The sequence below is a fragment of the Heptranchias perlo genome, chromosome 19 (genome assembly GCF_035084215.1).
Source record: "Heptranchias perlo isolate sHepPer1 chromosome 19, sHepPer1.hap1, whole genome shotgun sequence".
NCBI classification, from domain to species: domain Eukaryota; kingdom Metazoa; phylum Chordata; class Chondrichthyes; order Hexanchiformes; family Hexanchidae; genus Heptranchias; species Heptranchias perlo.
The window spans coordinates 4,111,080-4,138,924 of NC_090343.1; the positions used below are offsets into that span (position 1 = coordinate 4,111,080).

Here is a 27,845-nt window from a genome sequence, read left to right on the forward strand (position 1 = left end):
GTGAGAAGAAAATGACAGTCATATTAGAAAAAGAACAGAGAAGGGATTAGTGACCACTGATTCCTATTGGCAAGGCCAATCATTGATAGCCATTCACACATCTTGTATGTTAATTTGCATTATTAGTTTGGATTAATTGAAGATCTTTAAACAATTACGTGGCACCAGACAGGAAGTGAAGGCAGATTATTGGAATTGAAATTCTGTCACGAGGAAAATCAAACACAACAAAAAATACCTGATGAGGTGATTTTATTAAACGATAGGTGCATGGCAGTATTGCTCTCTGTGGTGGAACAGGCTGCCCAGACACACCATCCAGTTTATAAATAAAGAACAGCCACATGGAGACTATACCAGGGAGCTGGGAAAACTGTGTGTGTTAGCAGAAGATCATATTCAAATATATTGGTACTTGTAAATAAATGTGCACAATAATTCCAAATGCAGTTTAATTAGGAAGGAACCGATTTGTCCTGGTCTCAAATTACAATGATAAAAGGTAACTAAAGCTTTAATCAGCACCCTGAGCCTCCTTATTGAACTGTTTACCCACCTCCCCAATCTCTAATCTTCTTCCTACTCACTGGGACTCCGTGCCCGGTACTATTTACTCCAGGAAGTAGTGCTGCGGTCTCCATGGTGGAGATATAAAGAGCTGGCGGGATTTGTGTCGGCCAAATAGAGCTCTAATAAAATATAAAAATAAAAAAAAGGGGGGAAAAGGGAAAAAAAGGTGTCTTTAAAGTGAAGCATCAACAGGACGGCGTCTGGTAACAGCGGTTAGTGAGAGTTTTATTTCTCAAGATTTTTTTTTAAATGTTGCAATGAGAAGATTCTGTAGAAAGGAACTAAAAGTGGAGTTGGGTTTGGTTCCAAGTCAATCCAGAGAGAGAGAGAGAGAGAAAATGGGAAGTTTTGGGAAATGTTTCTCTCCATGGGTCCCATTGGCTTCCTGTTTCCCAACATGGATCACATTGGCCTTGAGTTGAGTTGAGTTGAGTTCCATTACCTTAAGACCGAGGACCTCTGACTGGTCTTCTGGGAAGGTCCGTTTGAAATTCCTTCACATCTGTTTTTCTTCTTTTTTTATATAAACAAATAAGCAGCCCGCACCAGGGATTAGTTGAGTGACCGGATATCTTGGTGTGGAGAGTGGATCGCGGGAAGGGACCTGAGACTGGGTGGCTCATTGGCTCATTGACGAGGTTTTTCATGGACCGTCTTTGTAATAAGGGCTCGGTTCACCGAGAAATGCGTTGAGACTTAAGCAAACGTTATTGAATGAGTTCACTCCAGTACGTTTGGGGAGGGGAAGGGGACTTGTTCAAGTGAATCGTGTCTACTGCAAGATAGATTTTTTTTTTGTACTTCATATTCACAACACAGTGAAGCTCTCTCTACACTACCTTGAACTGTCAAAAAAGAACAATTGTTCATCCACCGCCCATCTTTGTATCTCTTTGATTAGTCCTTCATTATGGGTGGATTTGGGCCCAGGGTTTTGGTCTAACTCCTTTCATTGGAGTCCTTAATCCTATGTATCGGGGCTGGATTTGAGCAAAAATTCCCAGTGGTGAAAGGATAGTGTGTTAACTACTGCATCATTCAGCCCCCTTTTTCCTAGTTGTTTTCTTTGAACAATGGATGTTTGGGGAGGGGGTGGAGTGGAGGAGGGAGGGAGGGAGAAGAGAGACTGGCCTGGAGGAATGAGTGAATCTCCCCTCTGTCCTGATAACGATTGAGAATATCTTGCTCCTTTCAGTCTTTTTCTAGGACTTATTGCAGTCTAACTACATGTGTCCTTTTTATAACAGCAGATGCACCCAGAGTGGGCCTGAGGTGCTGCAGTGGCCAGAGGTTGTTCATTGGTCACAGCGTTTCTATGCTGAGTTTCGGAGGGATGAGTTATTTCGATTGCCTGTGAATGCAGCCACCACTGGTCTGCCCCTTCTTGCTCCCTTGGCTTAATTTTCAGTGATGTTCTGTTTTTTTTAAATGAATGGTATCAATGTTCACCTGTACGTGTCAAAAAATTTAAACATCTGGGTGTTCACAGGGTCTCGTACAAAAAGTAACAATCAGTGGGCAAAGTAAATTGAAGCTATTATTTTTAATGTGAATGAGTTTGACCTTTAATTTTGAATGATAGGTTCTCTCTTCCTTGGTTGATGAACAGTGCAGACTGAACCATGTTAATATCGATCACCTCGTTGTGTGTTTCATGGGTATTTTCCTCCCTCCAATTTCCTTTAATCTCCAGTAACTGTTGACTCTTTGCTGGGCTACAGGACCACAGTTGCTAGCCACTCATTCACGTGAGCCTAAATAGTCAGTGTTTGGCAACTGTTGAACTGTGGGGGCATCACGGCTGAGCCTGACCTTGTTCTTGCCTGATGAACACTTTCCAGCAGGGCGTCTCTGGATAGTGATCAGGGGGAGCCTTTGGTTTTGACTTGGGGCGATACCCAGCCAACTGAGAACCTGGTCACTCCATCTCCTCCGTCGCCCCCGCCCCCCCACCAAAAGAAACCCCGTGATGGGCTTTGAAACCAAGTCTGAGATGAAAAGTGGAATGTTATGAGACAAAGCATCGAACAGCCCAGTACCTGCAGTGCACTGAGAAAACTTCAGCATGTCTTCTGATTGCATCTGCCTGTTTCCCAAAGATAACTTCTATTGAAATGTCTTGTAGAATTGAGCTGCCGCCAAGAATGAATGCGAGTGGCCCGGGCTACCCGATTTCCTCACTGTACGTCGGGGACCTGCACCATGATGTCACTGAAGCAATGCTGTATGAAAAGTTCTCCCCTGCTGGAGCGATCATGTCCATCCGAGTGTGCAGGGATATGGTCACACGCCGATCGCTCGGGTATGCCTACATCAACTTCCAGCAACCCGCTGATGGTGAGTGGCGGTCTAAGGGATTCGTCATACAGGTCATGCTCGGAGGGCTTGTTCATGCCACGAAGGAGTGATGAAGCTTCCAAAGTTATTTCCCAGTTACCTGTAGGGTGAATCTTCAATAACTTGTACACCAGATAACGCCCGTTTAGTGTCCCTTAAGTATGAACTGCTCTCGCACAAGTATTGGCCCAAATCGAAAGAACGAACTTGCATTTATATAGTGCCTTCCACAACTTCAGGATGTCCCCATAGCCAGTGAAAGTACTTTTGAAGTGTAGTCACTGTTGTAAAGTAGGAAACGTGGCAGCCAATTTGCGCACAGCAAAGTCCTACAAACAGCAAAGTGATAATGATCAGATAATCTGTTTTACTGATGTTGGTTGAAGGGTAAATATTGACCAGGGCACCGGGGAGAACGTCCCTGCTCCTCCTCGAAGTAGTGCCAGGGGATCTTTTGCTTCCACGTGAGGGCAGATGGGGCCTCGGTTTAACATCTCATCTGAAAGACGGCACTCCCTCAGTACTGCACTGGAGTGTCAGCCTGGATTATGTGCTCAAGTCTCTGGAGTGGGTCCTTCTGACTCAGAGGCGAGAGTGCTACCAACTGAGCCATGGCTGACAAACTGTTAGTCTAGCGGGGAATCAAGACTGAGTGCAGCCTTCGGGTGAAGCAGGGTTTGAGGCGCACAGACATAAATCAATCTACATTTTAAAGCTACGTGTTCTGTCCTTACTTTTAAACAGTGTTTGATTTTTATATTATTTGAACGTGTGGTGATTTGGGAAACCGAGAAGTAGCATTGGTTTGAGCAGAGGCGTTTCTCTTGAGCACAGGCTGAGTCGTCGGGAGATTCAAATCTGCAGTGCTGTAGCACCACCACTGGTAGGGAGGTACAATTACAGCGTGACCAGTTTACATAGACAGTTTCCATTATAAATATAGACACAGGAAAATTATGATTTTGGGGTGGGGGGGTTGATAATTGACTAAACAGACTCATTTCATGTGGGATTCTTGCACTCAGCAAAAAGGAGAACTTTATCCCAGTACTTGGGAGTGAAAGTAAGTTACAACACCCAGGCCCCAACATATACATAATTGGGGAAATTCATACAGGATTCCCTCTCTTATTGGTGGACATAGGGTCCTCCTGCCTATTTCAACTGGGGTTAATCAGTAAAACAAAAGCAAAATACTGCAGATGCTGGAAATCTGAAATAAAAACAGAAAATGCTGGAAAACATTCAACAGGTCAGGCAGCATCTGGAGAGAGAGAGAGAGAGAGAGAGAGAAACACATTTCAGGTTGATGACCTTTCGTGGGGTTAATGGGTGTTGCTTGAAGCACCCAAGGGGTCGGTGCTGGGTCCAATTTTGGTCTGTGTGTGTATTGGTGATTTGGACTTGGGGACAGGGAGCCTGAATGTGATGTTTACTGATGGCACAAAGGAAAACAGGAGGATTGCAATAGTTTTCTAGAGGGAATGGGCAGACAGGTGGTAGATGCAATTTAATGTGGACTAAGTGTGAGCTCATTGATTTTTTTTTTTTGTAAACCCCAATTCTCGTTTTTCCTGCCAATCAACAGAAAGGTGCTGCTGGGGTGTGGATGAACAGAGAGACTTTGGGGTTCAACCATATAATTCCTTGAAAGTGAGAGGACAGGTAGACAAACCATTAAAAAAAAAATTGCATTTTGGCTATAAATGGGAGCATATTTTTACAAGAGTAAAGAAGTAATAATGAACTTGTACAAGACAATGGTTAGGCCACAATTAGAGCACTGTGAAGATTTGGTTGCTCTATTATAGAAAGGACATGAAAGCCATTCAGTGTAGATTCAACCAGGCAATGTGAGGGATCGAATACTATAGTTATGAAAAGAGACTTGGAACTATTTCTATTGAAGGGGTGAAGGCGAAGAGGTTTTTAAGATTTATGAAGGGTTTTGATAGAGTAAACAGGGGAAGACTATTTTTCCTGGTTAGAGAATCAATGAGGAAGGCTCATCAATGTAAGAGTCACTGCGAGTGAGGAGAGAGGTTTGGAGATAATATTTTTTGCAGAGGTTTGTTGGCGTATGAAATGTTTTGCCACAGGGTGTGGTTGAAACAGGACCCTTGTGCCTTTTTAAGTGAAAAGTGGATAAATATTTGAAGTAGAGGTAGGTATGGGGAGAGCAGGGTGCATTGGGATTATTTTTGGATTGCTTTAGCAAAGAGCCAGCATAGACACGATGGGCCGAATGATCTCTACTGTTAAATTCTATGGTTTGGCATCAGCTCAAGTATCGCCCAGTGTTAAGTCACTAGTCACGTTGAAGAACTAGCTGAGCTGCATCATGCGAGCAGTGATTTTTATCTTCCTTCCTTCTCTCTCCAGCGGAACGTGCTCTCGACACTATGAATTTCGAGGTAATTAAAGGCAGGCCGGTCCGTATTATGTGGTCCCAGCGTGACCCTTCCCTGCGCAAGTCCGGAGTGGGAAACATCTTCATAAAAAACCTGGACGAATCCATTGATAACAAGGCTTTGTACGATACGTTCTCTGCTTTTGGAAACATTCTGTCCTGCAAGGTAAGACCCTCGGTTGGGAGGTGGGGGGGGTTTAACAAGGTGTCCTGTACCTTCCAGCCATTGTCTTTGGGCCCTGCCACAAACTCTGTTCCCTAGCCACCAACTCCATCCCTCTCCCTGGTCACTGTCTGAGGCTGAACCAGACCGTTTGCGACCTTGGCGTCCTATTTGACCCCGAGATGAGCTTCCGACCAAATATCCGCTCCATCACCAAGACCGCCTACTTCCACCTCCGTAACATCGCTCGTCTCCGCCCCTGCCTCAGCTCATCTGCTCAAACCCTCATCCATGCCTTTTGTTACTTTTGGATTTGACTATTCCAATGCTCTCCTGGCCGGCCTCCCGTCTTCCACCCTCCGTAAACTTGAGCTCATTCAAAACTCTGCTGCCCGTATCCTAACCTGCACCAAGTCCCGTTCTCCCATCACCCCCTGTGCTCGCTGACCTACATCGGCTCCCAGTCCGGGAATGTCACGATTTTAAAATCCTCATCCTTGTTTTCAAATCCCTCCGTGGCCTCGCCCCTCCCTATCTCTGTAACCTCCTCCAGCCCTACAGCCCTCCGGGATCTCCGCGCTCCTCCAATTCTGGCCTCTTGCGTGTCCCCAATTTGAATCACTCCAGAAGGCCGTGCCTTCAGCTGCCTGTGCCCTAAGCTCTAGGATTCCCTCCCTAAACTTCTCTGCCTCTCTCTCCCCCTTTTTAAGATTCCTTAAAACCTACCTCTTTGACCAAGCTTTTAGTCACCTGTCCTAATATCTCCTTATGTGGCTCAGTGTCAAATTTTGTTTGATCGTTCCTGTGAAGCGTCTTGGGATGTTTTACTACGTTAAAGGTGCTATATAAATGCAAGTTGTTGTTTGGGCTCCCAACCAGAAAGCTTGAAGATGAATCTTACTTTGATATGTAAAGAAAGAAAGAACTTGCATTTATATAGCGCCTTTCACAACCTCAGGATGTCCCAAAGCGCTTTACAGTCAATGAAGTACTTTTGAAGTGTAGTCACTGTTGTAATGTCGGAAATGCAGCAGCCAATTTGTGCACAGCAAGATCCCACAAACAGCAATGTGATAATGACCAGATAATCTGTTTTTTTAGTGATGTTGGTTGAGGGATAAATATTGGCCCAGGACACTGGGGAGAACTCCCCTGCACTTCATTGAAATAATGCCATGGGATCTTTTACATCCACCTGAGGGGGCTGGAGGGGCCTCGGTTTAGCATCTCATCCGCAAGACGGCACCTCCGACAGTGTAGCACTCCCTCAGTACTGCACTGAAGTGTCAGCCTGGATTACGTGCTCGAGGCTCTGGAGTGGGACTTGAACCCACGACCGTCTGACTCGGGCAAGAGTGCTGCCCACTGCGCCTCGGCCGACACCGTGCGGATCAGTGCTGTCCAATAGAAATCACTGACTAGCCACAGGTGTGGCTGTGGTGAGACTGTTTTAGCCGCGAGCATTAATTTTAGTGGAAAACGCCTTACGCACAATCCAGGTAAATGTACTTCACGTGCATATTTACTTAACAAGTGACCAAGGGAGTAAAGCAGCCACAGTGATCAAGAGACACACTCTCATACTCTCTGCTTTTTGTCTCTCCATTTTACCAACAAACGCACAAAGGTTAAAGTTCGCATGCACACACAGTGCAAACTTGAGTATTGAGATCACATGACCAACGATGGTGTCTGTTACTCATTTTTTATTTATTATCCAGAAATGCAATTGGCAACATCTGGATTCCCAGTTAGCCACATGTGGCTGGGACAAGACTGATGTAGATTTTGGGCTGGCTTGATGAAGCGGGGTTCAGGTGGGCAACTAGGCGGAGTCACTCACTGCGACAGGTCAATAGGGCAAGGAGAAAAGAATCAAACTTTCACCCTATGGATGTCTATAAGCCCAAGACTCTTGCAACTGCAGCTCAAACCTCCCAAGATTATGAAGGGAAAAGATCGATCCAGGCAAATTGTTCACTGGTAAAGGGTTCAGATACCGAGGGTGGGGGTCATATCTGGGTGGGGGGGGGGGGGGGGAAGAATGAAATAGGGGAGCTTGAAATTAGGGAGAGAAGTCTGACGAATTTTTATTTTTCCACCCAGAGGGTGATAGAATTGTGGAATAAGGGCATTGAGGAAGGTATGAATGGGTTCAGGAGACAATCTGATGTGATGCTGGAGAGAGAGGAGATGGTCCAGCAAAAGGATGCATAGGAACAGGAGGAGGCCATTCAGCCCCTCAAGCCTGTTCCACCTTTCAGTTAGATCACGGCTGACCTGTATCTTAACTCCATCTACTCGCCTTGGTTTCGTAACCCTTAATACCTTTGCCTAATGCTAAAGGGATCAAGGGATAGGGGGGGGGGAAAGCGGGAACAGGCTACTGAGTTAGACGATCAGCCGTGATCATTTTGAATGGCGGAGCAGGCCTGAAGGGCCGAATGGCCTACTCTTGCTCCTATTGTCTAAGATTTTTGTTAGAAACATAGAATCTATCGATCTCAGTTTTCAAATTTTCAATTGACCCCCAGCCTCAACAGCTTTTTGGGGGAGAGAGTTCCAAATTTCCACTCCCCTTTGTGTGAAGAAGTGCTTCCTGATATCACCCCTGAACGGCCTGGCTCTAATTTTAAGGTTATGCCCCCTTGTTCTGGACTCCCCCCACCAGAGGAAATAGGGTAGATAGAGAGAAACTATCAACTCCTTTAATCATCTTAAACACTTCAATTAGATCACCCCTTAATCTTCTATACTCAGGAGACTACAAGTCTTGTCTATGCAACCTGTCCTCATTATTTAACCCTGTTTGCCCCGGTATCATTCTGGTGAATCTGCGCTTTTATGGTTTCCAGCGGGTAAGAGAGGAGGGAAAAAAAAACCTCTTTTGAAATTTCCCTCTGTTGCAGGTGGTCAGTGACGAGAGCGGTTCAAAAGGCTACGGTTTTGTGCATTTCGAAACGCAGGAAGCTGCAAACCGTGCAATTGATACGATGAATGGAATGCTGCTTAACGATCGTAAAGTGTAAGCACGGTCTGTGAACTCGGGGAAAGTACGATACAGAGGAGGAGACGGTGGTGGGTGGAGAGACGGGCAAAGGGGAGGGTGGGGGAGAGAGAGAGAGATGTAACCGATCCCTTGAGAGGCCTGAGTGATTTTATCACTGTGCAATTCACGCAGTCCTTGGAGATGTTCAGAATGAGCCTGTACAAATGGATTGTAAACAAATGCAGCTGTATACACAACACACATTACCCTCGTCAACCCCCTCCGTTACTTGATCAAAGAACTCAAGCAAGTTACTCACAGGATATTCCTTTAACAAATCCATGCTGACTTTCATTTATTAGCCCACGCTTTTCTAAATGCCAATTTATTTTGTCCTGGATTATTGTCTAAGTTTCCCCATCACCGACGTTAGGCTGACTGACCTGTAATTGCCAGGTTTATCCCTCCCCCCTTTTTTGAACAGGGGTGTAACATTTGCAGTCCTCCAGTCCTCCGGCTCCATCCCTATATCTAAGGAGGATTGGAAAATTGTGGCCAGAGCCTCTGCAATTTCCACCCTTGCTTCCTTCAGTAACCGAGGATGTATCCCATCTGGACTGGGTGACTTTTTGTTTCAAATTTCCAGCATTGGCAGTTTTTTTTTTTTTTTGCTCGTTACTCTTGACCGTGGCTGTGTTGTAAGCAAAATAGTCGTTGGGTCAAGTGTCTTTGTTAACCTAAGGCCAAAGAGCTTTTTAAACAAAGTGTCTCATTGTTTTAAGTTGAAGTTGTCCCGTTCAGTATGTACACCCAGTCCTGGGTGCCCCCATCCTCTGTCTCCAGGTGTTCCCTGGTCCTGGGTGGGCGCCATGTCCTGCTCCCTGGTCCTGGGTGGGCCGCGTCCCGTCTCCAGGTACACGTGGTGCTGGGTGATGCATCAGTAGGCGGTTAGCACTTGAGGAAACTCCAGCCAGGTGAGTTGCCTTTCCACTTTGAGATTTGCCCTGCTATCCCTGATCCCCCCCCCACCAAACCTTAACCGTTATTCAATTGTCAACAAACCGGAGAAGAGTCAGCGTGATGGTTAATAAAATGATTTGTGAAAGAACCTGCTGTATCGATTTACAAAACCTCAGTGCCAAAGATTTAATCATGGTTCCCACTTCAATCTCAGTCCCTACAGAGCTACATTTACCCAACTAGGTCCAATATTCTCGAGCACCTCTGGATATAGCTCCGGCTAAATTGACACCTGCTTCCTGCTGCCTGGGCAATGTGCTCTTTGGCGGATCTGGGACACCTTGAGATTGGCTGGTGTGACAACTCGGACTGCATTATGTGCATGCTGACAGTTTATTTAAATCCCAGTAGGTTGGGGAGGACATGGGGCCATGTGTATAATAGGGTAGATGTTAGGCGTCCCAGAGAACAGGCAACTGGCTTGTTGGGTGAGTGCTGATTCACTCTGTACCTTTTGAGAGCTGGGCCTGAGATGGATTGGCCATGGATTTTTGATCTGGTTTTTTGCCTCTTGGGTAAACTACATGGCACCTAAGGGAGTGGGTGTCTCTTGCCCTGATGTGTAAGTCATCACATCTGTATGGGGCAGGTTAGATGTACCAGCTGGCCTTTTCCTGTCTGTGATGTTTTTGTATTTAAAAGAGAGAAAAAAAATTGCATTTCTGTAGTTCCTTTCACAAGCTCAGGACACCCCAAAGTGCTTTACAGCCAATTAAGTATTTTTTGAAGTGTGGCCGTTGTTGTAATGTTGGAAACGTGACAGTTAATCTGTGCACAGCAAGGTCCCACAAACAGTAATAAAATAAATGACCAGATAATTTTTTTTTTAGTGGTGTTGGTTGAGGGATAAATATTAGCCCAGGTCACCGGGGAGAACTCCCTTGTGGCTTCCTGCCGGTGATTGGTGGAACATTGTGTGACCAATTGTCCCATTGTGCATCGGATCCATGAGGAACTTGAGCTGCTTTTATCCCAACTCCGCTGCCTTCTGGGCTGCTCATTGTCCAGAATTGGTGAGTGATCCAGTCAATAGTGTTCCAGCCCAGCACCTCGTCCATCAGAGGTTGCGATCACTTGAGGATCGGCTGATCTACCTCAATGGAGGTAAAGTCTCTTCCGAGCTGAACTCCGGTCATCTTTTGATGAATCCCAAGAAGCCCTCTGGCTGAGGTCTTTGATATTGGGCGGAATTGCGTGTGTTGGGATGGAGGATCATCCTGTCGACATGGGACCCCCGTTTGTGTCTCCTGCTGGGACTTGTTCCGAGGAGAGTCCCTGACTTGATGCTGATGGAATTCTGGGTGGAGACAGCAGAGGTACATTACAGGGTCAAATAATGTGAGAATCTAATTAAAGTACTAAAATTTCAATCGCTCTACCTATGAGCAGTTATTTTAATCGGGGAGCCATTGATTGACGGCATGTGAAGAGTTTGCTGTTAATAACTTGATTTATGTTTGATCAGATTTCCCCCTGTTTGTGAATGATTGATTAATTTGGGGTTTGTGTTTGTAAAAGATTTGTGGGTCACTTCAAGTCCCATAAAGAGCGAGAGGCTGAATTTGGAAGCAAAGCTCTAGAATACACCAACATCTACATCAAGAATTTTGGAGAAGACATGAGCAGCACCAGACTGAGGGAGATCTTCAACGCATTTGGTGAGTTTGGGTTCTTTTGAAGACCAGAGCACTTCAATAAAACCACACCCAGCCTATATCCGCCAGCCACTGCACTCAGTGAGCTCGTGATACTCTACAGGGTGTCTGCTTGATCTGGTCACTTGTTCTTTTTGTGAGGAACGCTGTCGTTAGTTGCTGTAGGCTTCTTGCATTTAATGATCTCGCTTTTGGTTTCTCATTTCACTTCTCTTTCTCTCTTCTTCCCCTCCCCCCTAAATCCTCCATTTTTAAAGAAAGCCTCTCCACAAGGTATTGGGGTAAAGTACTTCATCCAAAAGGCAGTTCTTGTGTGGTCCTAGACAGTGTGTATCAGTAATCCCACTCCACCTCCTACACAAATCGTGGAGGAGCAGGGATTTCACAACCGATAGCAACTTGCATTTATATAGCGCCTTTAACGTAGTAAAACGTCCCAAGGCAAACAAAATTTGACACGAGCTGCATAGAGATATTAGGACAGGTGACCAAATACTTGGTCAAACATGTAAGTTTTAAGGAGTGTCTTAAAGGAGGAGAGAGAGGCGGAGAGGTTTAGGGAGGGAATTCCAGAGCTTGGGGCCCAGGCAGCTGAAGGCACGGCCGCCAATGGTGGAGCGATTAAAATCGGGGATGCGCAAGAGGCCAGAATTGGAGGAGGGCAGAGATCTCGGAGGGTTGTAGGGCTGGAGGAGGTTACAGAGATAGGGAGGGGGTGAGGCCATAGAGGGATTTGAAAACAAGGATGAGAATTTTAAAATCGAGGCCTTGCCGAACCGGGAGCCAATGTAGGTCAGCGAGCACGGGGGGTGATGGGTGAACGGGACTTGGTGCGAGTTAGGATGCGGACAGCAGAGTTTTTGATGCGCTCAAGTTTATGGAGGGTGGAAGATGGCAAGCCTGGTCCTGTTTCACTTAATGGTCACTTTCAGCAAGGGGTAACTGTGTTGGTCCCTTCAGTCTTTAGTTGTGTCAGGGTGAGCCTGTTTACAGTAGTGTACTCTCATTCTACGGTCCAGATCGTCAGCCAATCTTAAGGTTCCATTTCCTCTTTCAAGGAAAGACGCTGAGTGTTCGGGTAATGACTGATGAGAGAGGTCGCTCCCGGGGCTTTGGGTTTGTCAACTTTGAAAAGCACGAAGAAGCTCGAAAGGTGAGAATTTGAGTCAGTTTTTCCGAAGGGTGAGCTCCAGGGATGGAGCATTTCTAAAGGTCGTGGCCCTTCATAACTGGTAATCTGAGCCTCACATAAACATCGTAACCGAGGCCCAGGAGCGATTAGAGGAAATAATTGAGGGTGTATTGTGACCGTTTGTATATAAAATCCTCAACTACCAAACCTGAAGACCTGCGAAGAAGTTGCATTGTAAATGGCTTTCTTCGGTAGTCGGGTTTCACATTCTTCATTGAGTTCATAAAATCACACAGCACAGAAAGAGGCCATTCGGCCCATCGTGCCTGTGTCGGCTCTTTGAAAGAGCTATCCAATTAATCCCACTCCCCTGCTCTTTCCGCACAGCCCTCCAATTCCCTTTTGAAAGTTACTATTGAATCTGCTTCCACCGCCCTTTCAGGCAGCGCATTCCAGATCATAACAACTCGCTGCGTAAAACAAATTCTCATCTCCCCTCTGGTTACTCATTACCTCTTCTACCCGTGTAATAGTTCCTATTGACCAAGTGTGACCGGCCACTGTCCTGAATCCGACTTGTCCATCGATGACTCGTTATGTGGGAGGAGTTGGGCACTGGCCCATGTCTCGCGCTGATCTGAAACCACCAGTTGACAGACCTGAGCCTGAAGACTTGGGCTTCTCATAGTGAACGGTGCTTTCCGTACGGGAACGCTAGGCGTAGAAGGTTTCCAAAATCCCTCCTGTTTTATATATTTTTTTGTGTTTAGGCAGTGTCTGAGATGAATGGGAAAGAGATTAACAGCCGTGCTGTTTATGTAGGCCGTGCTCAGAAGAAGATGGAACGGCAGAATGAGCTGAAACGCAGGTTCGAGATGATGAAACAAGAGCGAATCAGTCGATACCAGGTCAGCAGTTCACCGGCTCGGGAATTGTGGTAAAATTCATATATCCATGAGGCATTGACTGCGCTTCACTGTAACTATAGTCCGTGTTCATCGAATAGAATTACAGAGCGCAAAAGGTGGCCGTTCGGCCCATCGTGTCTGTGCAGGCTCTTTGAACGAGCTATCCAATTAATCCCACTCCCCCTGCTCTTTCCACACAGTCCTTCAATTTTCTCTCCCTCCAATTCCCTTTTGAAAGTTACTATTGAAACTGCTTCCACCGCCCTTTCAGGCAGAGCATTCCAGATCATCACAACTCGCTGCATAAAACAAATTCTCCTCATTTCCCTCCCCTGGATTTTTTGCCAATTATCTTAAATCTGTGTCCTCTGGTTACTGACCCTCCTGCCACTGGAAACAGTTTCTCTTTATTTACTCTATCAAAACCCTTCATGATTTTGAACACCTCTATTATATCTCCCCTTAACCTTCTCTGCTCTAAGGAGAACAACCCCAGCTTCTCCAGTCTCTCCACATAACTGAAGTTCCTCATCCCTGGTACCATTCTAGTAAATCTCTTCTGCACCCTCTCCAAGGCCTTGACATCCTTCCTAAAGTGTGGTGCCCAGAATTGAGCACAATACTCCAGCTGAAGCCTAACCAGAGTTTTATAAAGGTTTAGCATGACTTCCTTGCTTTTGCACTCTATGCCTCTGTTTATAAAGCTCAGGATTCCATATGCTTATTTAACAGCCTTCTCAACTTGCTCTTGCCTACAAGGATTGTTGTATGTGAACCCCCAAATCATCTTGAGGGCACTACACAGAACATAAGAAATAGGAGCAGGATTAGGCCATACGGGCCTCTCGAGCCTGCTCCGCCATTGAGTCAGATCATGGCTGACCTTCAACCTCAACTCCACTTTCCCGCCTGATCCAACAAACTACTTTCTGTAGTCCCTGTGGGTGCAGCATTGAGAAGATGAAGCTATTTTGTAGCCAATTGCAATACTATGTAGTTGACTTGCCAATTGAGATGCCTTGATCGTATTATCATCTCTGAAGCGTTCCGTCTTGTAGCTGGCTGGCACAGGATGTAGCCCAGAAGGGGAGGGTGAACGAACTCAATCAGTTTGATCCTAGTGGTTTCCAGGAGCGTGGAGCAATTTTTGGATATGTAATGGTTTGTACATCTCATTCCCCCGGGTTTTAAAAGTTCTACCTGCTGTTGGGTTTTAGGGCGTGAACCTGTATGTGAAGAATCTGGACGATGGGATTGACGATGAGCGTTTGAGGAAGGAGTTCGCTCCGTACGGGACAATCACCAGCGCGAAGGTACGAGACACAAATTCCCCACTCCGAGAGAAGGCAGCAGCTTTGGATTTGGTGGCAACGTGGGTGAGGGAGGGGAGGTTTGGGGGGTGGTGGGGAGATGGTGCGGGGGGGCGGGGAGTGAAATACCAGACTTTGTGAAATGAAATGCTGTGGGGAGTGTGGTGGTTTATTTCTGGTTATAGCAGGGTACGGTCGCATAGTGGTTCTGGTACTGGACTCGTAACCCAGAGGGCATGAGTTCAAATCCTATATTGGAAAGTTATGAAATTGAATTCAATAAATCTGGTAACTTGTGAGCTGGCACCAGAAAAATGGCCATGAAATCTGCTGGATTGTCATTTTTTAAAAATAAACACACACCAGCTGGTTCGTGAATGTCCGACGGGGAAGGGAACCTCCCTGGTTTGGCCGACACGTGACTCCAGCCCCTCACTACGTGTCGATTCTTGGTGCCGTTGAACGCCTTTGAGTTGTTGAACAATTGCTGCAGGGCGACGAGAGATGGGTTAACGGCAGAGCGGCGCAAATCGTCCAACAACTTGTGACGGTTCTTAGTCCATGGGATATTTCTTCCTTGCCACAAGTTGCTGGCGGATTCGCACGTTAATAACGGTGAGTGTCGTTCAGGCGGCACTTTTCTTCCTGCTAATTCTGGGCCAGTATGGAGGCGAGAATCCAGCCTATTCCCGGTGCTGCACGTGGCACCTGCTCCTCTCCGACTCTCGGCAATTCCTACTTGCGTTTGTATTTTTTTTTTTTGGGGTGTGTTGCAGGTGATGACCGAGGGAGGCCACAGCAAAGGCTTCGGGTTTGTCTGCTTCTCCTCGCCAGAAGAAGCTACAAAAGCTGTCACCGAGATGAACGGGCGGATCGTGAGCACGAAGCCGCTGTACGTGGCACTGGCTCAGCGCAAGGAGGAACGCAAAGCCCATCTGACTAACCAGTACATGCAGAGACTGGCGAACATGAGAGCCATACCCAGCACCTTGCTCGGCTCGTATCAGCACCTGGCGCACTCTGGCTACTTCATGCCAGCTGTACCACAGGTAAAAGAGCGAGGAATATGTACTGGCTTGTTCCTTATGCCAACATTCCCATTATTCTGAAATAATGGGATACCGGGTCTGGTGGTGTAATGGTCCAACCATATCTTTTTAAAAAAAAAAATTCTCATCCTTGTTTTCAAATCCCTCCATGGCCTCGCCCCTCCCTATCTCTGTAACCTCCTCCAGCCCTACAACCCTCCGGGATCTCTGCGCTCCTCCAATTCAAGCCTCTTGTGCATCCCCAATTTCAAACGCTCCACCATTGGCGGCCGTGCCTTCAGTTACCTAGGTCCTAAGCTCTGGAATTCCCTCCCTAAACTTCTCTTTCCCCCCCCCTTTAAGACGCTCCTTAAAACCTACCTCTTTGACCAAGCTTTTGGTCACCTGTCCTAATAGCTCCTTAAGTGGCTTGGTGTCAAATTTTGTTTGATAATCGCTCCTGTGAAGCGTCTTGGGACGTTTTACTACGGTTAAAGGTGCTATATAAATGCAAGTTGTTAATGTCACTGGACCTGTAATCCACTGTAAGTTCCAGTTCTGATGAAAGGTCATTGACCTGAAACGTTTCTTGCTTCACAGATGCTGCTTGACCTGAGTATTTCCAGCATTTTCTGTTTTTATTTCAACTATTCCAATGCTCTCCTGACCGGCTTCAGCTCATCCAAAACTCTGCTGCCAGTTTCCTAACCTGCACCAAGTCCCACTCCCCCATCACCCCGGTCCTCGCTGACCTACATTGGCTCCTGTCCCGTCAATGATTCAGATTTAAAGTTCTTATCCTGTTTAAATCCCTTCATGGCCTTTCCTCTCCCTGTCTCTCTCTCTAGTTTCCTCCAGTGCTACATCCCCCCCCCCCAAATACTGTTCCTCTGATTCCAGCCTCTTAATCACCTCTCCTAATCTTTCCTTCCTTCCTTGTTGGCTTGGTGTCAGTTTCTCCTTCTGTCCCTCTGAAGCACCCTGGGTCGTTTCTGTACATTAAAGGCACTATTTAAATATTGGTGGTTGTTACCCTGGACAGTGCTCCTAAGTACTGTTCATAAGTGAAGTTCTATTTTTATTGCAGGGGACACCAGGATTTTTTCCGATCTTTTAGAATTTCATTTTTATGATTCCATGTAAAGCAGAGGGTGACTGAACTATTTTGTGTGTCTTGGACATGTTTTTTTAATGAATGAAAGTGAGCTAATGTTTTCTTTGGTGTGCTTGGGCTTCAGATAGTTGCGTGTTTATCTTTTTTTAAAAAAAATTATTTTAAAAAAAAATGCTTTGGTCTTCACAGGTTCAAAATCGTTCCACGTACTATACCACCACTCCAGTGACCCCAATCCGTCCAACTCAACGCTGGACAGGACAGCCCATCAGACCTCCAAGTAAGTCGGGGTTTGATGCAATGCAAGTATTTACCAGGAAGAGGGAGCCATTTGGTAAAGTCTCAGCCCCCTCCCCTCCCACCCCCTGCCGTGAGTCATTGGGGAAACAAACAGCACCCCCACCCCCTGTTGCTCAAACATCCGTGTGGATCACGTGGCCACTGTCAGGAGCTCGTTCAGGGGCGTTGGTCTTGTCCAGCCTTTGAGTTAATCATAAGCTGGCCAGCAGAGGGCAGGCTCCACCATAAATTCCACTGCTTGGCTTGTCCTGATCTCCCTAACTTAACATCTGGATTGAATGAGGATTTCTTTGGGTTTTAGTTGAATTGTTTTTGTAATTCTTTCTTTATCTTCTGTGTCGAGTCATGAGACGACCCACTGCTTTTACATCCAGCCTATCGTGCTCTGGGTTGCATCGTAACAAAGACCCTTTTCGTGCGAGCAGGTCGTTACCCTGACTCGTTAAAACCCCCTCCCCACAAACCGGGAGAACTAACTAGATCCAATGGGGGGGGCAGGGGGTTATCAGTCCACTCCCATCGGACACGAGTACCCCCACTGGATGTCAACCCGCGGCTGTCTGGGAGTGAGGCCCGAACCCGTAACCACCTGACTCGGAGGGGGGGTTTGCAAACACTGAGTCACGGCTCTAATTACTGTTTTGTAATTACTAGGACATAAAATGTGCTTGTATATTTTTTAAATAAAAAAATTCCTGACTGCAATGCCATTGAACTCAAATAAATTGGTATCATCAGTGAATATTTAAATGATTTCACTGAGCATCTTACACTATGTCCGTCTAACCAATACTGAGGAATTCAACACCAGCGGGAGGGGAGGGAGGAACGAACAGGTGACTTTAGACCTGAGGTTCCCAAAGCTCTCCACCACTGGGGGTTTTCCTCACCTTATGTCTGGGTCTGTTGGAGACTAATTGACGGAGATTGATTGCTCTGATTAGTCAACAACTCCATTATCACCGTATCATGTGACTCCCAGGATGGGAGGAGGTGAACCTGGGATCCTCGAACGGTTCCTGTGTAATTGATCTTTTGATTTGATAGAATGGCTCTGAAGGAGGAATGAGAAGCGGCCATTCAGCTCACTCCTACCTCAGCCAGGGACTCTTCCTTCCCCCCCCCCCCCCCCCCCCCCCCAGCGAGGACCAGGGATGAGTTGATGAACTCATCGAAGTAGCTCAGACGGCGTCTCTCAGTCCCGTAACGTAGCAAGTTCCAGGAATCAGGTCTGCAGTTCCCCCTCCCGGGCTCAGCCTTGTTATCAGGTGGGAAGCAATCGTTCCCCACAGGAACCTTCACCCCTCACCTGTGCGTTCTGGGGCTGAGGCAAGTGGGGTGGACAGGGGTGGGTTGCAGGTTTGTCAGGTGGTCGTGACATTGGTAAGCTGTGCTTTGGAAGGTGAAACAGATCTGTCCCTAAACTCAGATTTGAGTGGGTATTTTTTTTAAAAAATTTTTTTGCTTCCAGCCCCTTACCACCACATCCCACCCCCAGTGAGGGGGGCAGCACCCAGAAGAATAACCACAGCCATCAGCACGGTGAGGCAGGCATCCACACAGGTCCCTCAGGTCCCGTCCAACACACAGAGAGTGGGTAAGTACCTTCCAGAGTCAGTCTGCAACTCCTGGTCACCGCAGGCGAGCAAACCTACACGGGACTGTTTTGAAAACCTTTCCAGCTTGATTTGTGTGACGTCTCCTCACAGGGCGATTTATTATAATCGATGAGCTCACAGTACCTGCCGCCCCACGCTGCAACCTTCTGGGAACATTCAGTATCACGGAGAATTTACTTCTTAAAAGTTTTTTTTAAAAAATCAAAAAACTGCCTTAAAATAGTTATTTGTCATCTAACAAATGCTCCTACTTTTATTTTTTAGAAATAAAATTTGAAGCAATTGAGCCTAGTGGGGTTTTTTTTAAGAAATATTAATTCTTGGGATGTGGCAAAGCTGACATTTATTGCCCATTACCTAGTTGTCCTGCGATGTTGGCCACACTTCAGAGGGCAGTTAAGAGTCAACCACGTTTGTATAGGATCGGGTCAGGACGGCAGGTTTCCTTCCCTAAAGGACATTAGTGAACCAGTTGGGTTGTTATGCTGTTACAGTCACTCATACCATCATTTTATTACTAGATTTTTTTAAATTAAAAAACTGACTAAGTTCTCAAACTATCATGGTGGGATTTGAACTCCTCCAATGGATTGCTAGTCCAGTAATATAACCACTACACTACCATCTTGTGCTTTGTTCTGTTATTTCTGGTTAATGGAAACTCAAATTAGTTTTGGGACCCAATGCAGAGCAAAGGAGCCGGAAATAAGTTAACAATCTGTGTAAATGTTAATCCCTTTTTTTTAATCCTCTGCTCACACCCTGCAGCCACTATAGGAACTCAGACAGCCGGGCCGCGCACTGCCCTTTCTGGACCCATGGTGCGAGTACTCCCACAGTATAAGTACACATCTGGAGTCTGCAACACCCAACACTCTTCCAGCGCACTGCAGGTACTGACCGGAGATGCTCTGGCCTAACTTGTGTGTGAAGTGTTCGGAAGCTATGGTAACAATCGGCAGAGAATCCAGACCAGCAGGTGGCAATATCTCAAAGGGGGGGGGTTTTATTCCAGTGTTCTCGATTCACCCGTGACTCTTGTAAATTTGGTTCGCAAGTAAATTCAGTGAAGTCTGAGCATTTATCCCGACGACCCGTGGCTTTGAGTGTATCGCTGTATGGACAACTGTTTAATTCTTTTAGCTGTTGTGAGGCACGAGTGTGGCAAGTGACCCACAGGTCTTCTCCCTTCACCAAGCAAGTTAGCTGAATGCCTTTCGTCGCCTCGCACGTTTCAAAGTATCGAGAGTCTTTTATGCGATGCAACTAGATTTCTCTCTGGAGGTGTGCTAGGATCCTACAGTCTGCCTGTTGCATTGTCTGCTCGGGAGTGATATGTTGGCCTTGGAGGTGCAGCGCAGTTTCACCAGAATGATAAAGGGTTAAATTGTGAGGACAGGTTGCATGAACTTGGTTTGTATTCCCTTGAGTATAGGAGATTGAGGGGTGATCTGATTGAGGTGCTTAAAGTGTTAAAAGGATTCGACAGGGTAGATACGGAGAAACTATTTCCTCCGGTGGGGGAATCCAGAACAAGGGGGCACAATCTTAAAGTTAAAGCTCGGCCAGTTAGGAGTGAAATCAGGAAGCACTTTTTCACACAAAGGGGAGTGGAAATCTGGAACTCTCTTCCCCCAAAAGGCTGTGAATGCTCGGGGACAATTGGAGCTTTCCAAACTGAGATCGATAGATTTTTGTTGGGTGAGGGTATCGAGGGATATGGAGCAAAGGCGGGTAAATGAAGTTTTGAGGTACAGATCAGCCATGATCTAATTGAATGGTGGAACAGGCTCGAAGGGCTGAATGGCCTCGTCCTGTTCCTACTCGATTGTTACGAGAAGTTAACTTTCTATTTTGAGGCAGGTTTTGAAGTTGGTCTGTCTGTAATGGGGATTGTTGTTTTGTTTTTTGCGGCAATATTGCAGGTGTCTGAGGCCACTCTCCATGTCCACCGTCAGATGCCACTCACGGCCTCTATGCTGGCTGCAGCACTGCCACAGGAACAGAAACAGATGCTGGGTACGTGTTTAAAACAGGAGACCGTGTAGGGGTGAAGGAAGCATTAGGCTGTTGTAAGAGCAATTATGGCACCCAATCCTGACACTGTACCAATGGTTGTGCTTTAATCTGTCTGCACTCCTCCAACTCTGACCTCTTACACATCCCATGTTCAGTTCATCCCAGCCGTGCCTTCAATTGTCTAGGTCCTAAGCTCAGGCATTACCCCCCACTGAACTTCTCCACCTCCCTCTCCTTTGGCTCGGTGTCAATTTTTAAAAATCTGATTACACTCCTGTGACTCGCCTTGAGACCTTTTACTATGTTAAAGGTGGTGTATGGATGCACATTGGCATCAGAATTTGACGAGTGAAACCAAACAACATTTAAAATCTAGTCTTCTCCTTTCTCTCTTTCTCCACCCTCCCAAGGCAGCGATTTGCTGAGATACAGTTTTGTGGAATCTAGCCGCCCTTTTGGTATCTCCTCCCGAGTGATTAATTCTTCACCTGGGAGTTTCAGCCGACTGTTTTTCCCCCATCGCTGTGGCCGCCCAGTGTGATGAGATCACTCCCCTCTGTGTTGTCTTTTTTTTCTCTTGGTAAATATTAACCGCTGTTCACTTGTGCAGGCATTGTCCTGTCCGCCTCAGGAAGCTCCAAGTCTTCAGGCACAACTGGAGCATCTGTACTTATCTACTGGTCAGAGGCTCCAACCTTCCAATATCCGTCCCTAATACTGGGCTTCCTTCTTGGTACAGCTTTGAGTTTGCCGTCATTGGTTTAAGTCTGGCTTCTGCAAAAAAAAAAAAAATTCCTGCGTAAATTTCTAAATGTTGGCCTTTTTAAAGAAAGCAGTGTTTAAAACAGCAACGCCTGTCATTATCTGGGGAAGTTTCAGAGCTCTTGTGTTTTATACAGGTGAGCGTCTGTACCCACTGATCCATGGCATGCAGCCAGCACTGGCCGGAAAAATTACAGGAATGCTGCTGGAGATTGATAACTTGGAACTGCTCCACATCTTGGAATCGCAAGAATCCCTTCACTCCAAGGTAGGATTTTTGGTTTTTTTTTTGTTACCTGCTGGTGACTGGAATCGGGAGCTGGAGGTCACACCGGGTGTTTGGGAAGACAGCATGGGGTAGATACAGTCACCCTAGTGCTCAGTTCTTGCCCCTCTCCTTTATTCCCCCCCCCCACCCCCACCCTGGTGTAGCTGAACAGTTTGTGTCCCATGACGTGTGTTGGGAGGATTCTATAATCCATACCCAAGCACTCAGTGACGGATGTCTTCAGGTTTTGCCCACAACTCCAGTAGCATTCAAAGAGCCGGCACAGGCTCGATGGGCCGAGTGGCCGCCTCCTGCGCTGTAATGATTCCGTTCCTTCTGAGAAATTGTCATTGGCCATTGCTGAGTTGCAGTCAGGAAAACAGATGTCGGATGCGACGATCGGGGTGGACGAGGGTGCAAAAATAGTCTTCGCTTTTACAGATGAATTCCTCTTCCTAGTTATTAAGACCAGCTCGACTGCTGCTTCTTTCTCACTTTCTGCTGGTAGAACTTCAGGCAGATTTCCAAGTGCTGCTAGGAGCTCAGGAACTTTCGAAGGCACCTTGTATAAATTGTTCCATTTTAATCTGAGCTCTAAATTAGTTTTTGGTGAGTTTGGTTTTAAGTTCTCAACAGAATTGCTATGGGCGCCTCTCCCTGCCAGTGTACGCTAATATGTTGGGTGCCAGCCGTGGGCAGCACTCTCTCCTCGAGTCAGAAGTCTCACCCCAGAGACTTGAACACACAACCTAGACTGACACTCCAGCGCTGCACTGTCGGGAGGAGCTGTCTTTCAGAGGAGACATTAAACCGAGGCCCCATCTGCCCTTTCAGTTGGATGTAAAAGATCCCCATGGCTTTGTTTCAAATAACCTTTACAAATAACTGGTTAGGTCTCGGCTGGATTTTCGTGCATAATTCTGGGCTCCATGCTTTAGGCCTTGGAGAGGGTACTGAGGAGTGATACCAGGGATGAGGGACTTCAGTTATGTGGGGAGACTGGAGAAGTCGGGCTTGTTCTCCTTGGAGCAGAGAAGGTTAAGGGGAGACCGAATAGAGTTATTCAAAATTGAGGGGTTTTGATAGAGCAAATAGGGAGAAACTGTGTCCTCCGGCAAGTGGGACGGTGACCAGGGGTCATAGTTTAAAATAATTGGCAAAAGAACTGGAGGGGAAATGAGAATTTGTTTTGAGTGCTGTTAAGATCTGGAACACACTACCTGAGAGAGCGGTGGAAGCAGATTCCATAGGAACTTTCAAAAGGGAATTGGACATGTATCGAAGAGGACTAATTTGCAAGGTTATGGGGAAAAAGCTGGGGTGTGGGACTAAATTGGACAGCTCTTTCAAAGAGCCGGCACAGACACGATGGGCCGAATGGCCTCTTTCTGTGCTGTAAGATTCTAAGAACAGGGGAGTTCTCCCCAGTGATCTGGCCAACAGTGAAAGTTTAAAAGTTTGGCCACCTGGCACCATCTTGCAGAGACACTGGCCCCTTCAAGAACTACACTGGACTTCTACCCCCCCACCCCCCTCCCAGTACTAGGAGGTAGAATTTTCAGTGCCTCTCCCAGATTTGTTGAAGTGGATCCCATCAAAGATTGGGAGAGGCTGAACATTAACTTTGATGGACAAGGCTTGAGGTTCAGGGCGGCTGCGTTGTGTCAAAATCCTGTCCCAGGACCAAATGTGGCATTTTGGATTAAAGTAGAACTGGGTTTAAAAAATATAGAACTTAACTGTTCAATTGCACATTGTCAATTAAGTTGTTCTTTTGGTGCAAAATTGTTGCTCTAGTTCTCCAGATGGGTTCATACAAACCCGATACAGCAAGTCAGCAATGACTTTCTGAATACCGGGAGTGAAATAAAGCATTAGGCTTCACACATGAGAACTGTGACTACCAGCTGGTCCGTGCGACTTGACTGGTCCAGAAGCTAGTGGCTGAAATCGTGTAACCAGCCAGTGGAGACCTTGATTTGGTGGCAGAGGTTGTGGGATGATGTCCTGCTCTAACGGTGAGGAGTTGGGACATCCAGAGGAGAACACAATGCACGACGCACAGTTAATGGGGATATTTGTAGATGTAAATTAACATTCAAATGAAGGTCTATGATTACTGAAAATTTATGTGGGTTCCTTTTTATTTTGTTGGATGTGACTGTCAGACTCTTCAATGTATAGTGTTCACTGAGCCTAGTTGATAACTTGCCTTGTCTTAAGTTACAAGATGTAGAAGGAAATTTGAGAACAATAAAACTCCAGTCAAATGTCCACTGATAACAGGAGTGAGTGCCCATTGTGTTAAAAATGGTATCCAAGGCCCCAGTGTTCATCCTGAATGTGTCGCTCCTCAGAATAGCGGCGTCAGCAGTGGCTCAGTGGGCAGCCTTCTCTCCTCCTGGTCACAGGTTCAAATCCTACTCCAGGGACTTAAGCCCATAATCTAGGCTGATGCTCCCGGTTCAGTACTGAGTGAATGCTGCCCTGTCGGAGGTGCTGTCTTTCGGATGAGACGTTAAACTGACCTCTCTCTCTTGTGGATGTAAAAGATCCCACTGCTCTCTTCAAAGAAGAGCAGGGGAGTTCTCCCCGGTGTCCTGGGCCAATATTTATCCCTCAACCAACATCACGAGAAAAAATAACAGATTATCTGGTCATTTATCTCATTGCTGTTTGTGGGATCTTGCTGTGCACAAATTGGCTGCTACATTACAACAGTGACTATACTTCAAAGGCACTTCATTGGCTGTAAAGTGCTTTGGGATGTCCTGAGGTTGTGAAAGGCGCTATATAAATACAAGTTCTTTTTTTTATTCAACCATGGTGGGACATGATTGCCTGAACCTGGTTTGGTATGTTGTTATCACACACTTCGCCATGTTGTTATCACACACTTTTCCAGCGGGGTCACTGGGTAGTGATGAGAAGCAGGAACCCTGGTGGACTTGTGAAAATTGTTGGGTGAGTATCTTGTCGTCCGGTCAGTTGCAGCTTGAAGAATCCTGGTGTGTTTGGCCTCTTCCAGGTAGAAGAAGCCGTTGCTGTGCTTCAGGCTCACCAAGCTAAAGATACTGTACCGAAAAAAGGAAGTACAGTAGCTTGAGCAGGTAAGACCGTGTCTACAGTTTAGTGGCACGATGGGCAGGTATGAGTTTTTTTTGCTTGTGCTCTTTTTTTCAAATAGGACTGAAGCTGGATGTTTTCCAGCTCGTGCAACTTGCCCTCTAAAATTCAACAAAGGCACCAGATAACAATACATAGAATGTACAGCACAAGAACAGGCCATTCGGCCCAACTGGTCTATGCCGTCGTTTATGCTCCACACGAGCCTCCTCCCTCCCTTCTTCCTCTTGCCTATCAGTATATCCTTCTATTCCTTTCTCCCTCATGTGTTTATCGAGCTTCCCCTTAAATGCATCTATACTATTCACCTCAACTACTCCTTGTGGTAGCAAGTTCCACATTCTCACCACTCTGAGAAAAGATGTTTCTCCTGAATTCCTTATTGAATTTATCAGTGACTATTTTATATTTATGGACCGCTAGTTTTGGATTCACCCCACCAGTGGAAACATCTTCTCTACGTCTACCGTATGAAAGACCTCTAGCAGGTCACTCCTCAACCTTTTCTTTAGAGACAAGAGCCCCAGCCTGGTTAGTCTTCCTGATAGTTATAACCTCTCAGTTCTCGTGTCATCCTTGTAAATCTTTTTTGCACCTTCTCCAATGCCTTGATATCCTTTTTCTGTAACGTGGAGACCAGACCAGGAAATAACCGTGAAAGCTGCTGATTGTCGTTTTAAAAACCCAACTGGTTCAAAAGTGTCTTTCAGGGAAGAGTCTGCCCGCTGCCTTTACCCCGGTCTGGGTTTGCTCGTGAATCCAGTGTCACGTTACATGGTTGACTCTCGCTGCCCTCAAGGCGACTAGGGTTGGGCAATAAATACCGGCCTCGCCAGCGTCGTCCACATCCCGAGAACAAATATAACTAGCGCAAGGTGCGTGTGGGTGGGTGAGGGAGGGAGGGAGGGAGGGGAGAGCAGGTTACTGGTTCGGCTTCTGTCCTTGAGGGAGGTGGTTTGGTACAGTAGGACTGGTGCGGCCCGTTGATGCGTTTCCCATTTCTTGCAGGAGAGACGGGGTGACTACCAGAAAACAACTGCTTCACGAAGAAAAGATCATCCAAAAAAAAGGGGAAAAATTAAAATTAATTGGTCACATGATTAAAGTTTAGCTGGGGAAGGAAACTGAACAAGGATATGATGTGAGGTGGGAAAACAGGTTCTGCTGATACCACAGGTCAGTCGTGTGTCAAGACTGACCTGTGCACTGTTGTCTTCTAGCCTGTCCTGTCCTGTGTGTGGTTCTTTGCCTTAGCCTTTATTAAAGTACACAAACTGGAAAATGGTGACTGAATTTGATTTTTTAGCAACACACATGCACCCTTTCACACTGGGTAGCATTTTGAAGTTGTGGAATTTTGTACTAATGATGCTCCACAATTAATTCCTCCTCTTCCTCTCACTAAGGTGTCTGTGTTTCATCCTCTCGAGGATTGGCCAGACCTGCACATATGGAGAAGAGTACTTCGTTTACTCTGATATAATTTATCGCCGTCCACGGTACGATCTTGGGGAGGAGTTGCTCGCAGTAGGGCTGGCGCTAATGATTTATGACACTCTGGTTGACTCGTGATTTTAAAAGGTGATGCTAACAGGTCCAGAAGGAGACGAACTTAGATCAGGCTGAGGTACTGGAAGAGGAGGTGAGGGTGGGAGAGTCGGGGTACTTGGTGGGGGACGTTGGGCTGGGAGAGTCGGGGTACTGGGTGGGGGATGTTGGGCTGGGAGAGTCGGGGTACTGGGGGGGGGGGGGATGTTGGGCTGGGAGAGTCGGGGTACTGGGGGTGGGGAACGTTGGGCTGGGTGAGTCGGGGTACTGGGTGGGGGATGTTGGGCTGGGTTTTTAAAAAAAAAGTTGAGTCTTTTACTTCAAAAGCTAAATAATGCTATTTTTTGCATTGAACCCTGAAGATCATAGGCCATAACATTTTTTTTCTTGGGATTATGGGCAGTGCTGGCATCTTTATTGCCCATCCCTAATTGCCCTCAGGTGATGGTGAACCTTCTACTTGCAATCCTGGTGCTCCCACAATGGTGATGGGTGGGAAGTTCCAAGATTTTTTTTTGACTCAATGCCAGACCAGGCTGGTGTGTGTCTTGAGGTGAATTTTCTCAGGGCTTCTACCACTGCTTCAGAAACTCCATTCACGAGTGTGGAGTCTTTGCCAAAGCTATGGTGGTGGAGCTGGAGAAGTCCTGGGGAATTCACCCTCTGTGTTTCATTCTCGTGATGTCAGTCTGGCCAGCAATGCCCATGTTTATTACCCATCCTTAATTACCCTGAGAAGATGGTGGTTGAAATCCATTTAGCGTCAGGTAAGGAGCAAATGTAACAATCATTCTGGCCTACTTTTAGCTCCGTCTGAGATACACTTGATTTTTGCATAACTATTAGTTCACTGGTTTAGTGAAATACAGAAACCCATTAGCTGCATTCCAGAGTTTGTACTACTGCCACAGTCTCCGGCTACAATGTGCCTCAAAAGAAAGCACAATCTTTGGGATAAGACCTTTTAAACAGAGGCCCCGTCTACCCTCTCCCGTGGACACAAAAGATCCCATGGCACTAGTCGAAGAGGAGCAGGGGAGTTCCAATGTCCTGGCCGATACATCTTTGATGGGCAAATGTCACCAAATCTGAAGGTTTCATCACTTGGGTAAATACCAATTACCCTTAACTGAGCTGGGAGTGATATTTAGATAAATTGATGCTCTGAAAGTGCAGGAAAGGGAGGAAGTCAGTTTATGCATTTAGGTATGTAGATCTCCTGTCTCTCATTCCTGGCCATTTACCCGTTTGAATTCAGCTTGATTGAAGGGCATAAGTTTAGGCAACACAGCCTCAGATGGCAGCCAAATTTTTGGCTTGAGCCTTGCCACTGCAAGTAAGGAGTAGTAAGAAAGAGCTTGCATTTATATAGTGCCTGTTATGCTCTCAGGGTGTCCCAAAGTGCTTTACAGCCAATGAAGTACTTTTGAAGTGTAGTTGCTGTTCTAATGTAGAAAATGCTGATTTTTGTGCACAGCAAGATCCCACAAACAGCAATCTGATAATTACCAGATAATTTGGTTTTTTTTAGTGGTGTTGATTGATAAATACTGGCCAGGACACCAGG

General features: G+C 46.4%; 2 protein-coding genes across 3 annotated transcripts in view; one reads left to right on the plus strand and one right to left on the minus strand.

Moving 5' to 3' along the window:
- The first annotated feature begins 665 nt into the window (after positions 1-665).
- Positions 666-26,012, plus strand: LOC137335088 (embryonic polyadenylate-binding protein-like). 2 transcript variants are annotated; one of them, XM_068000194.1, is made up of 16 exons: positions 667-782; positions 2,696-2,907; positions 5,290-5,483; positions 8,390-8,505; positions 11,008-11,147; positions 12,203-12,297; positions 13,047-13,184; positions 14,402-14,497; positions 15,271-15,543; positions 16,826-16,916; positions 18,408-18,533; positions 19,324-19,448; positions 20,481-20,574; positions 21,474-21,604; positions 24,633-24,714; positions 25,739-25,827. In XM_068000194.1, exons 2-15 carry the CDS (start codon positions 2,715-2,717, stop codon positions 24,708-24,710), a joined length of 1,890 nt encoding a protein of 629 aa, XP_067856295.1. In that variant the 5' UTR covers positions 667-782; positions 2,696-2,714; the 3' UTR covers positions 24,711-24,714; positions 25,739-25,827. The 2 variants fall into 2 exon arrangements, with proteins under 2 accessions (XP_067856294.1, XP_067856295.1); XM_068000193.1 differs by lacking the exon at positions 24,633-24,714 and having other exon boundaries at positions 666-782; positions 25,739-26,012.
- Positions 19,279-27,845, minus strand: part of tomm34 (translocase of outer mitochondrial membrane 34) — a 42,254-nt gene continuing 33,687 nt past the window's right edge. Inside the window, exon 7 of the mRNA XM_068000197.1 lies at positions 19,279-21,348. Coding sequence (XP_067856298.1) covers positions 21,328-21,348 — 21 coding nt within the window. The 3' untranslated portion in view covers positions 19,279-21,327. The remainder of the gene's footprint in view (positions 21,349-27,845) is intronic.